This window comes from Oncorhynchus tshawytscha, linkage group LG29, assembly GCF_018296145.1.
Source record: "Oncorhynchus tshawytscha isolate Ot180627B linkage group LG29, Otsh_v2.0, whole genome shotgun sequence".
Classification (NCBI taxonomy): domain Eukaryota; kingdom Metazoa; phylum Chordata; class Actinopteri; order Salmoniformes; family Salmonidae; genus Oncorhynchus; species Oncorhynchus tshawytscha.
The window spans coordinates 20,177,422-20,190,224 of NC_056457.1; the positions used below are offsets into that span (position 1 = coordinate 20,177,422).

The window sequence follows — 12,803 nt, forward strand, 5'->3', positions numbered from 1 at the left end:
CTATTTTCCCTTAACCTAAACCTAACCTAACCTCAACCCCAAAACCCTAACCCCTAAAAATAAACTCCTAAACCTAACCTCTAATCCTAACAGTAATTATATCCCTAATTGTAACCCTAACACTAACCCTTACCCTTACCCTAATTGTAATCCTAACACCACTTGTCAGTATTGTCCTTGTTTTACTATCCTTGTGAGGACTTCTGGTCCCCAGAAGGATAGTAACCCCCCCCCACACACACACACACACGGGGTTCTAAGGGCAGACAAACAGTGTCCTGTTTGACTGTGACTTTTCAAAGCAAAATGACTGATGGTGTCCACAGTGTATTTTCAGAAGAAAGGCCATCCTGGCTCGGCGTCTGCTGCTTTGCCCTGCTCTTAACCACTCAACCATGCGTGTCCATTCACCACAGGGGGAGAAAATAACCCAATTTTCTGGCCTCTGGGCTGGCAAACCACTTTATTTGTACTACTTTTCAGACCTAAAAAAAACTCTACGGTCTGGTAGCCTTTTCATACCTCTGAGCCGAGCTAACTTATACTGGGCTGGCTGGTTATATAATCAACCATATACCACTTTTCACACTACTGAGTTGAGACGAGCCGTGCTGATCTGATCTGGTTACACATCCACCATATACTCTTTTCACAGAAAGGAAAGGACAATGTGAATAAGAAATATCTGAGCCAGTAAACAGGGCGTTTAGGGTCGGGTTCAGAAGTTCAAAAGTAGTTCTAAAATGGTATCTGTAGAGGAGTGTTATTCAGCATTGTTCGCTGATCACTTTACCACATAGCGCTAATGAAATGGATATTCAATTCATTTTTGTTTACATAGAACATTTAGGTTCTCACTGGGATTTCTTTGTATTTTTTGTTTCAGGTGTTCGCTCCCCTGTTGAGGCGTTACGCTGAGCTGGAGGAGAGAGTGCTCCAGGAATCAAAGCAGTGACTGAACACTGGCAATTATTTCAATCAGCACATTTCTGCATGGTCTGATGAGCAAATACGAATAAGACTTGCAAACCTGTGCCTTACTACACGTAATTCCAACCTCTTGAGTTTGACTTTGTAAAACACCTTAAATATCATTTTTTTTACAGGTAATTTGTCATGACTGTATCTGCAAGTGACACGACCCTCTTCAATTTGTTTAGTTGTGATGACACTAAGAATACCTCATTTTCTTTGCATTCTTCGCTTCTTCTGTCTAATTGTGTATTCAGCAACCAATCTCTGTTGTCATGCCATGATCATTTCAATGGGCATTTAGATAGTCAAACAAGTATTTTTGGAAGTATGAAAGTTCCATAAGGGAATTGTCTTCTCACTCAGAAATGAACTGAATAATTTTGTTCTCATGGGAATTCTGAAAGATCTACAGTATTATGAGTATTCTGAATCTTCACTGATCTACTGTGCTGATGCCCTCGAATTTCTTCAAACAATAAAATCTATTGAACTTTTCATGACAACCCATGTCATTACTGTGATTAATCACATTGGTGAAGGTGACTGAGACAGTCTTTTCTTACAATGAGATATTTGTATCTGTTTCTCCTTTGCTGATGTTCTGACTGGGGCTGTGTCCTACTGGTCTATTAATACCCAGCATTCCTAGCAGCGCATACACACACACACACACACACACACAGGCCCCACAATTTCCACTCCCAATCAATTGTTCATTATTCTCCTCCAGTCCAACCAACATCTGTGCGCTTAAATGATCTCCATAGTTGTGTTCATTAGGCAACCAACTATAATACCATCGATATTTTGACAAACATACTTTTAGATCAGTTAGATTGTGTTAGGGAGAGAACACACTCAATATACCTTAAAATGACTAAAACCAACTGGAAACTATAGAAATGAGAATGGACCTACATTCATACAATCTCTTTACTGTGTCCAGCTGGATAATAATCACAGAAATGAAAGCTAGACAGTCGAGAGCATCGAAAATTCCAAAAACTGGATATGTGGCCCCCAAGGCAAAATGACTTTGACACCCCTATTCTAGATGGCAAACATATAGGATGTTGAGGCGAATGGGTCTCTTGTCACTTTTTTTTTGGCACGTTACACTGTCAACATGTGACAACGTTCCCTTTTTGATCAACCTCCAGAGGATCTGAATTTGAGGGTGATCTTGACACTGTGCTGAGTGTAACCGGGTGGGGGTTGACAAGTGATGAGAAATTTCTCCTTTATTGTTGGGAGGCACAAACGCAAAGGAAAACCTTGCTAGTGGTCTGTGGGCCTGCGATCATCCACAAAAGAAAGAATACATTTACTATTTATAGGAATAATCCTAAGAGTAATGTAGGGCACACATATACATCCGAGATGGCATAGCAGTCAGACGTCCTTTGTCCTCGTCTTGTCGTGTCCCGTATATATATATATATATATATATATATATATATATATTTACAACTTTCTTCGCGTACCAATTTATATATATTTTTTTTCTTTTCCATAAACTCAACTTCAAAACAGTCCTGCAACCCGCCTCACCAATTTATATATATATAAAAAAGAAAGTATTATTTAACTCAAATCTGTAGTCCTCCTTAGAAGCTAACCAGAAGCTAACCAGAAGCTAATCAGAAGCTAGTTAGCTTCTTTACTGGCTAATCGTTAGTATTCAGCTAACTATGGTTTGTGGTCATCAGATCTATTGCCAGTTCTGTACGGCGCGGCTCGGACCGGAACATACCGGACCTATTTTTCTCCCCATGTCCCCGGATTTCAACCGCCAGCTCTGGACATTTATACCTGGATCTCACAGCTAGCTAGCTGCTATCCGTGTGACTATCGGCTTACGTCGATCCCGGAGCAAACATCAATTATTCCGGAGCTAGCCAGCTGAAGAGTTCCATCAGCCACTCCTGACCCATTTTACTGCCAACGCAGAGCCCCACCGGTCCTTCACAACTGGACTACCGATGTTATCTGCCCGAGGGAGTTATCCAGCTGGCTCCTCCGTCACGATATTACCTGAACGCCCATCTGCGGCCCTCTAATCGTTAGCTGATTTATCGGCTGCTATCTGAATAGATCTATCGGACAATTTTTTTTTTTTTTTTTGGGGCCTCTATAACTATATCTATTTTATTTTTTGCGAATTGGATTGATCCCCTCTACCACACGGAACCCCACTAATCCTACCGACAGAAACGCACGAGGTGGATAAAAACAGACCTCCATCCTATGCTAGCTTGCTACCGATGGTCCGGCTAGCTGTTTGAATCGCCGTGACCCCATCCAACCTCACTACTCACTGAACCCTTTTGATCACTCGACTAAGCATGCCTCTCCTTAATGTCAATATGCCTTGTCCATTGCTGTTCTGGTTAGTGTTTATTGGCTTGTTTCACTGTAGAGCCTCTAGTCCTGCTCACTATACCTTATCCAACCTATTAGTTCCACCACCCACACATGCGATGACATCTCCTGGTTTCAATGATGTTTCTAGAGACAATATCTCTCTCATCATCACTCAATACCTAGGTTTACCTCCACTGTATTCACATCCTACCATACCTTTGTCTGTACATTATACATTGAAGCTTTTTCATCGCCGCCAGAAACCTCCTTTTACTCTCTGTTCCAGACGTTCTAGACGACCAATTCTCATTGCTTTTAGCCGTACCCTTATCGTACTCCTCCTCTTTTCCTCTGGTGATGTAGAGGTGAATCCAGGCCCTGCAGTGCCTAGCTCCACTCCTATTCCCCAGGCGCTCTCTTGATGATTTCTGTAACCGTAATAGCCTTGGTTTCATGCATGTTAACATTAGAAGCCTCCTCCCTAAGTTTGTTTTATTCACTGCTTTAGCACATTCTGCCAACTCGGATGTTCTAGCTGTGCCTGAATGCTGGCTTAGGAAGATCACCAAAAATTCTGAAATTTTCATCCCTAACTACAACATTTTCAGACAAGATAGAACTGCCAAAGGGGGTAGAGTTGCAATATACTGATAAGATAAGCCTGCAGAGTCCTGTCCTACTATCCAGGTCTGTACCCAAACAATTTGAACTTCTACTTTTAAAAATCCAACTCTCTAAAAACAAGTCTCTCACCGTTGCCGCCTGCTATAGACCTCCCTCTGCCCCCAGCTGTGCTCTGGACACCATATGTGAACTGATTGCCCCCCCATCTATCTTCAGAGCTCGTGCTGCTAGGTGACCTAAACTGGAACATGCTTAACACCCCAACCATCCTACAATCTAAGCTTTGATGCCCTCAATCTCACACAAATTATCAATGAACCTACCAGGTACCTCCCCAAAGCCGTAAACACGGGCACCCTCATAGATATCATCCTAACCAACTTGCCCTCTAAATACACCTCTGCTGTCTTCAACCAAGATCTCAGCGATCACTGCCTCATTGCCTGCATCCGTAATGGGTCAGCGGTCAAACGACCTCCACTCATCACTGTCAAACGCTCCCTGAAACACTTCAGCGAGCAGGCCTTTCTAATCGACCTAGCCGGGGTATCCTGGAAGGATATTGATCTCATCCCGTCAGTAGAGGATGCCTGTTTTTTTTTTTAAATACCTTCCTAGCCATCTTAAATAAGCATGCCCCATTCAATAAATTTAGAACCAGGAACAGATATAGCCCTTGGTTCTCCCCAGACCTCACTGCCCTTACCCAACATAAAAACATCCTATAGCATTCTGTGTTAGCATCTAACAGCCCCCGTGATATGCAGCTTTTCAAGGAAGCTAGAAACCAATATACACAGGCAGTTAGAAAAGCCAAGGTTAGCTTTTTCAAGCAGAAATTTGCTTCCTGCAACACTAACTGAAAAAAGTTCTGGGACACTGTGAAGTCCATAGAATAAGAACACCTCCTCCCAGCTGCCCACTGCACTGAAGATAGGAAACACTGTCACCACTGATAAATGCACTATAATTGAGAATTTCAATAAGCATTTTTCTACGGCTGGCCATGCTTTCCACCTGGCTACCCCTACCCCGGTCAACAGCACTGCACCCCCCACAGCAACTTGCCCAAGCCTTCCCCATTTCTCCTTCTCCCAAATCCAGTCAGCTGATGTTCTGAAAGAGCTGCAAAATCTGGACTCCTACAAATCAGCCGGGCTAGACAATCTGGAACCTTTCTTTCTAAAATTATCTGCCAAATTGTTGCCAACCCTATTACTAGCCTGTTCAACCTCTCTTTCGTGTAGTCTGAGATTCCCAAAAATTGGAAAGCAGCTCCGGTCATCCCCCTCTTCAAAGGGGGGGACACTCTTGACCCAAACTGCTACAGACCTATATCTATCCTACCCTGCCTTTCTAAGGTCTTCGAAAGCCAAGTCAACAAACAGATTACCGACCATTTCAAATCTCACCATACCCTCTTTGCTATGCAATCTGGTTTCCGAGCTGGTCATGGGTACACCTCAGCAACGCTCAAGGTCCTAAACGATATCTTATCCACCATCGATAAGAAACATTACTGTGCAGCCGTATTCATTGATCTGGCCAGGGCTTTCGACTCTGTCAATCACCACATCCTCATCGGTAGACTCGACAGCCTTGGTTTCTCAAATGATTGCCTCGCCTGGTTCACCAACTACTTTTCTGATAGAGTTCAGTGTGTCAAATCGGAGGGTCTGTTGTCCGGACCTCTGGCAGTCTCTATGGGGGTGCCACAGGGTTCAATTCTTGGACTGACTCTCTTCTCTGTATACATCAATGATTTCGCTCTTGCTGCTGGTGAGTCTCTGATCCACCTCCACGCAGAATACACCATTCTGTATACTTCTGGCCCTTCTTTGGACACTGTGCTTAACAACCCCCCATGCAAGCTTCAATGCCATACAGCTCTCCTTCCGTGGCCTCCAATTGCTCTTAAATACAAGTAAAACTAAATGCATGCTCTTCAACCGATCGCTGCCTGCACCTGCCCGCCCGTCCAACATCGCTAGTCTGGACGGCTCTGACTTAGAATACGTGGACAACTACAAATACCTAGGTGTCTGGTTAGACTGTAAACTCTCCTTCCAGACCCACATCAAACATCTCCAATTCAAAGTTAAATCTAGAATTGGCTTCCTATTTCGCAACAAAGCATCCTTCACTCATGCTGCCAAACATACCCTTGTAAAACTGACCATCCTACCAATCCTTGACTTCTGCGATGTCATTTACAAAATAGCCTCCAATACCCTACTCAACAAATTGGATGCAGTCTATCACAGTGCAATCTGTTTTGTCACCAAAGCCCCATATACTACCCACCACTGCGACCTGTACGCTCTCGTTGGCTGGCCCTCGCTTCATACTCGTCGCCAAACCCACTGGCTCCATGTCATCTACAAGACCCTGCTAGGTAAAGTCTCCCCTATAGCACGCGCTCCAGCAGGTATATCTCTCTGGTCACCCCCAAAACCAATTATTTCTTTGGCCGCCTCTCCTTCCAGTTCTCTGCTGTCAATGACTGGAACGAACTACAAAAATCTCTGAAACTGGAAACACTTATCTCCCTCACTAGCTTTAAGCACCAGCTGTCAGAGCAGCTCACAGATTACTGCACCTGTACATAGCCCATCTATAATTTAGCCCAAACAACTACCTCTTTCCCTACTGTATTTATTTTATTTATTTATTTTGCTCCTTTGCACCCCATTATTTTTATTTCTACTTTGCACATTCTTCCACTGCACATCTACCATTCCAGTGTTTTACTTGCTATATTGTATTTACTTTGCCACCATGGCCTTTTTTTGCCTTTACCTCCCTTATCTCACCTCATTTGCTCACATCGTATATAGACTTGTTTCTACTGTATTATTGACTGTATGTTTGTTTTACTCCATGTGTAACTCTGGGTTGTTGTATGTGTCGAACTGCTTTGCTTTATCTAGGCCAGGTCGCAATTGTAAATGAGAACTTGTTCTCAACTTGCCTACCTGGTTAAATAAAGGTGAAATAAAATAAAAAATAAATAAACATGATATACCATTAGTTACATACAGTGCCTTCTGAAAGTATTCATACCCCATAACGTATTCTACACTTTGCTGTGTCTTACCCATCTACACACAGTACCCCATAATGACAAAGTGAAACTGTTTTTAGAAATTTTTGCAAATGTATTGAAATTTAGATACAGAAATATCTCATTTGCATAAGTATTCACACCCCTGAGTCAATACTTCACAGAAGCGCCTTTGACAGCGATTACAGCTGTGAGTTGTTTTCTTGCTAAGTCTCTAAGAGCTTACCACACCTGGAATGTGCCATATTTGCCCATTGTTCTTTTCAAAATTCTTCAAGCTCTGTCAAATTGGTTGTTGATCATTGCTAGACTACCATTTTCCAAGTCAATTTCAAGCAGATTTAAGTCAAAACTGTAACTCGGCCACTCAGGAACATTCCCTGTTTTCTTCATAAGCAACTCCAGTGTAAATCTGGCCTTGTGTTTTAGATGAATTAATCTCCCAGTGTCTGGTGGAAAGCAGACTGAACCAGGTTTTCCTACAGGATTTTGCCTGTGCTTAGCACCATTCCGTTTATTTTTTATCCTAAAAAAACTCCCCAGTCTTCAACGATTACAAACATAACCATAACATGATGCAGCGACCACTATGCTTGAACATATGGAGAGTGGTACTCAGTAATGTGTTGTACTGGATTTGCCCCAAACATAACACTTTGCATTCAGGACAAAAGGTTAATTGCTTTGCCACATTTTCTGCAGTATGACTTTAGTGCCTTGTTGCAAACAGGATACATGTTTAGGAATATTTTTTACAGGCTTCCTTCTTTTCACTCTGTCATTTAGGTTAGTATTGTGGAGTAATTACAATGCTGTTGATCCATTCTCAGTTTTCTCCTATCACAGCCATTAAACTCTGTAGCTGTTTTAAAGTCAACATTGTCCTCATGGTGAAATCCCTGAGAGGTTTCCTTCCTCTCCGGCAACTGAGTTAGGAAAGACGCCTGTATCTTTGTAGTGACGGTATATTGATACACCATCAAAAGTGTAATTAATAACTTCACTATGCTCTAAGGGATATTCAATGTCTGCTTAACACATTTTTTTTATCCATCTACCAATAGGTGCCCTTCTTTGTGAGGCATTGGAAAACCTGCCTGGTCTTTCTGGTTGAGTCTGTGTTTGAAATTCACTGCTTGACTGAGGGACCTTACAGATAATTGTATGTGTGGGGTAAATATATTAGGTAGTCATTCGAAAATAATGTTAAACACTATTATTGCTCATAGAGTGATGTGATTTGTTAATTTAAAAAATGATCCTGAACTTATTTAGGCTTGCCATAACAAAGGGGTTGAATACTTATTGACTCAAGACATTTCAGCTTTTTTAATAAAAAATAAAAAAACATAATTCCACTGACATTATGGGGTATTGTGTGTTTGCCAGTGACAAAAAAGATCTACATTTAATCAATTTTAAATCCAGCCTGTAACACAACAAAATGAGGAAAAAGTCAAGGGTGAAGCAGATATAATATTCTCAATAACATATGTCAAAATGGAAAATGTTCTTCTTACTGTCTGTCTGTCTTTTAATCGTTGGCATAAGTGGTTTTGATTCACTGCTCCCACATTGATTTTGACTGCCAGACTTTATTTTATTTCACTTAAAGAAAATGCTTGTGCTTAACTGAGAGAATTCCTACTTCCTAGGAATCTCATCACCACGATGTGGAAATTACACTTTAATTAAACAAATTGGCTGTTCAGAGAACATTTGTGTCTTTTTCAAGAACAGAAAAACACAGTAATTAAAGGAGACAATGGAGTGGAACTCTTTTGCGTGTAAGGAGCTGCAAGTGATACGTTATTCCGTTAGACTCCGTTAGGATATTAGGAAATGTAATCTTGTAAATCTCAAACGAAGTTCGATGAACTCTTTATATCCATGGCTCTGCTTATTTTTGAAACTATCAAAAGGTGAACTGGTAATGGACTGGAATTACACTATGTTACATCAAATTGTAAGATCATGTCTTTCATTATCAGTCTTTCAGCTGAAGAAATGATCATTGATATGTCATCTCGTGATACGATCATGAGATGGCACTGTGATCACAATTGTAAATGTGTGTCTGGTATCAACACTTGGAGAAATGTAACCATTTTCATGAAATGTCTGTTGAACAAAGCATCTATTACCTCCGAAAGTGTTGTGTGGCCTGAGGAGTGTTCTGGTAAGTTTGGCAGGCAGTTAGGGCTGTGTGAGTGACTGTCTCCCTGCATTTGTCCAGTTTGTACCCACCCTGAAGGTAGCAATTGAGATGTCACAAACCCCTGAACCCAACAATCTCCTCTAAGGCTCAGCTCAGATAACTTCTCCACCTCTAACGTCATGTTGGGAGCAGATTTGTTTTGGTGAACTACGCTTGTATGGCTACCTTGCCAGAAACCTGAAGACTTGTGTGAGCTTGCAGTGTTTAGGTGCGCAGGTGGCTGGGTTCGATAGGGTATGCAAACATTGATTCAGTGGCTACTTGGGACTCTAATCATTATTCATTCCAACAAGTTTCAAGAATAAGGTTTTCTTGGGTTCAGGTTGGCACTCAACTACACAAAACACTGCTTTAATGGCAAACCAAAAAGAAAGTCAACTGTTTATTTTCTGTGCAGAAGGAGTTTTTGTTAAACTTATCCTGGAGTGCCAAAAACCAATTTCAATATTGCTGATTGCTGATATGCATGTACCTTTTCTTTCCAAAATCATCACCTTCCACTTATTAACAAGCCAAGAGCATAAATACAGTATCACAACACAGACCGAAACAATAATACACTCAGGGTTTCAGGCAAAGTTAGAAAGATACATACAAATGACACTAACAGTGCCCTAAAGACCTTGTCTATTTTGGCTTGCCGTTGTGCATCACAGGATCAAATAATAGGCCAGCTCTTCCAGGGGAGTGTTTTTTTCCTGACACTAATTCCTGTAACACACAACAGCTCTGAGCCACAGGAACAAAGAGACCGCAGATTAAAGATGGGAAAGCATTGTGACAAATCCCTCCTTCCACAGAGCTCCTGGATCAAACATGTTTAGGCAGTGAGATGCACTCTGGGAGACGCAGTTTTTTTTTAAACTATTTTTTGTACATTTCTCTTTGTTGGCGGTTGTGTGTATATGTGCACCTGAGTGTTAGGTTGTCAGAATACACTGAACATGTGTGGGCTATAGTATTCACTCTTCACTCTGTCTCTGTCTTCTCTCCTCTGAGACACACACACACACTCCCCTACCAAAACCTAATATGACAGTTGTTTGCATAACCTTTCCAAAGCTCAGAAAGCATTTGTGACCATTTGATGCACCTGTCACCCCCATGGCAGTGCCGTGTATTTGGAGTAGTGTGTCAGGCGATAATGCGAGAGGCTGAAGCAAAAAAAATAAAGGATTACGCTGAAGAAAATGCTCCAGGAGGTTGAACTCAAAATAATGAATAAAATGAAGCTCTCGTTGTGAATGAATCCGGCTATGAAAAAAACATTTTTTTTGGAAAAGGTTAGTATGCACTTGAGACCGTTAGCTCATATCACATTAGATCATAAATGTCGCACCTTTTGGAACAAAATGGAGTTCTTTGACTAATGCCGTGTGGCAGGATGAGATAGAATGTGGTTCAGATGAGGATATATGCTGATGCTGAGCAGCAGGGAAAATGTGGTTTTCCTTATGTGACTTGTCATGCCTGGACAAGACATCATGCACATGGTTAATGCAATGTTGACACAAAAGCCTATGTGGCTTCTTTACAAGCACTCTCCCACTGTTTGTCTAGCTGTATTGTTTCATTTGTTTTGTATGACATTTCAATATTTTGCTTTAATTACTAAATGCTATCAGTTATGGGAAGAAAAATAACATCCTCCAAAAGGAAGACAATATGAGACAAACTTGTGTTTATCCAACACCACAGAATGTAATGAGTTAGGATGCCTCAAATAACCTTAATTAGTTACAGTGCAACAGCAGAGAAAGAAATGTAAAAAAATACATCAAACAGAATGGTTCGGTGAAGCGTTTGAGGATGAATAAGTATAATATGAAAATATTTGTTTAATTGAGTCATTGTCGTGTACTCCAGACTTTTTGGGTGTTGATAGTTCAGTCAGATTTTTACTTTCGAACTTCCTGTGTTCTGTTGTCAAGGCCATGATGAGAATGGCACCGAGGTGCAGTGGTAGAGGCTGTTAGAATGTTTGAATACATTTTATCCATGCTGCCACTTTTTAATTATTTATTTTCTGTGTGTGTGCAAGTACTCTAATTAAAAAATGTTGTCATTTAGCAAACGCTCCTATCCAGAGGGACAGCAGTGAGTGCATAGACTTTCATAATTTTTTGTGCCGGTCTCCCATAGGAATACAACTCACAACCCTGGCATCGCAAACACCATACTCTACCAACTGAGCCACACTTGTAACTGTGTTACAAGTTGTCCGCACACCACTGCTGACAACTTCCTGGCTTGTTTTCTACCGGGTAGAAAACAGTTAGACCTGTGAGTTGTCTTCCTCAAGTAGGCCTGTGGGTGGTAAGTCATCTTCCTCCTCAGACACGCTGGGAGCATAGGAAGCCCTTGATGTTCTCCAGATGTGGAGGGATACCCCTGCCTCTGTTTAGTCATGTGAAGGAAAGATGGGGCTGCCATTACACCCATTACTTCCAGCAGTCTGGCGCTAACATTAAAAGCAGCTGCTGTTAGCAGTTCCAAGCTGGCCATTTTGTCTCAGTAACTCAACTAGGTTTTATGGGGCGACTGGGTTTCACCTGAGCTCCTTCCCAGATGTCTGGGAAGAGGGGCCGGTGTTTCAACCCTGAGGGCAGTCGGCCAGTCACACATGGCCTTTCACTGTGTGGTGTAAGTCAGACATTTTGGGTGGTCCGGGACTTTGTAGTGTAGCCTGCGGGACGGGAGGTGGTGTAGGAGTTTAGACGAGCTCTGATGGAATTTCGGAAGACCTGTTTATAGCCTACTGGAGAGGCAGAGCTCTGACTGCAGTCAGTTCTGAGAGTGAAGCTTTAGTAAGAATTACTGCTCTTGGTGGAAGGCCAACAGTCATAAAGCATGAATGAACTGCAGCACAGATATTCTCATCATCAAAGATGATCTGTGTCTAGAGTATTGCTCCGGAATCCATATTCAACAAAGCAATTTGAACTGTCATCTGGAAAACCACACAGTACTCACAAGTTAATCATGTCATTGAGCTTTTTCAAACATTGCTGTTACTTTGGTGCATCCAAAGTTCAATTCACACAGCCCTGTATCCTCCTCACTACTTCCTCCCTATGACTCCTGGAATACTTTAAGCTGTTGTGAGCCGGTCAAAACATAGCCTACTTACTGTTCAAGGAGAAAATCGTTCTTTCAATTGGTATCCAGCAATTTCCTTTACTGCTAGCTATACATTGCCTAGCAGTAGCAGTGGGAAAAAGAGAGTAGACAGAAATAAATCCAACTGCTGCAAGAGTGCAGCTCTGTTGGTTTGTCATTCTGCACATAGTCACAGCACGGTTTTAGAGTTAAGAGGACTCTTTGTGCGAGTGAAAGGCTTGTGAAATCCAACTTCAACAACACAGAAGGCTTTAGTCAAAATACTCAAATAGCCTGGTTAACAATTATGGCTAGCAGCTAGCTGTTTTGTCAGCCCTGCATGCAATAAAGCTGATTATGCAACACTTGAACAAAAGTGCAATGTCCGCTGCCTCTTCAATAATGCATGCAGCCATTTTGTTTCCTCACATTGAACTTCCTTTTGCCAGATGAAAGAAG

At 41.8% G+C, this 12,803-nt stretch overlaps 1 protein-coding gene across 2 annotated transcripts in view; it reads left to right on the forward strand.

The window, feature by feature from the left end:
• Positions 1-1,470, forward strand: part of xylb (xylulokinase homolog (H. influenzae)) — a 65,538-nt gene extending 64,068 nt beyond the window's left edge. For both annotated transcript variants that reach the window (XM_024392634.2, XM_024392635.2), the window contains one exon: positions 887-1,470. In XM_024392634.2, coding sequence (XP_024248402.1) covers positions 887-955 — 69 coding nt within the window. In that variant the 3' untranslated portion in view covers positions 956-1,470. The remainder of the gene's footprint in view (positions 1-886) is intronic.
• Positions 1,471-12,803: the final 11,333 nt, after the last annotated feature.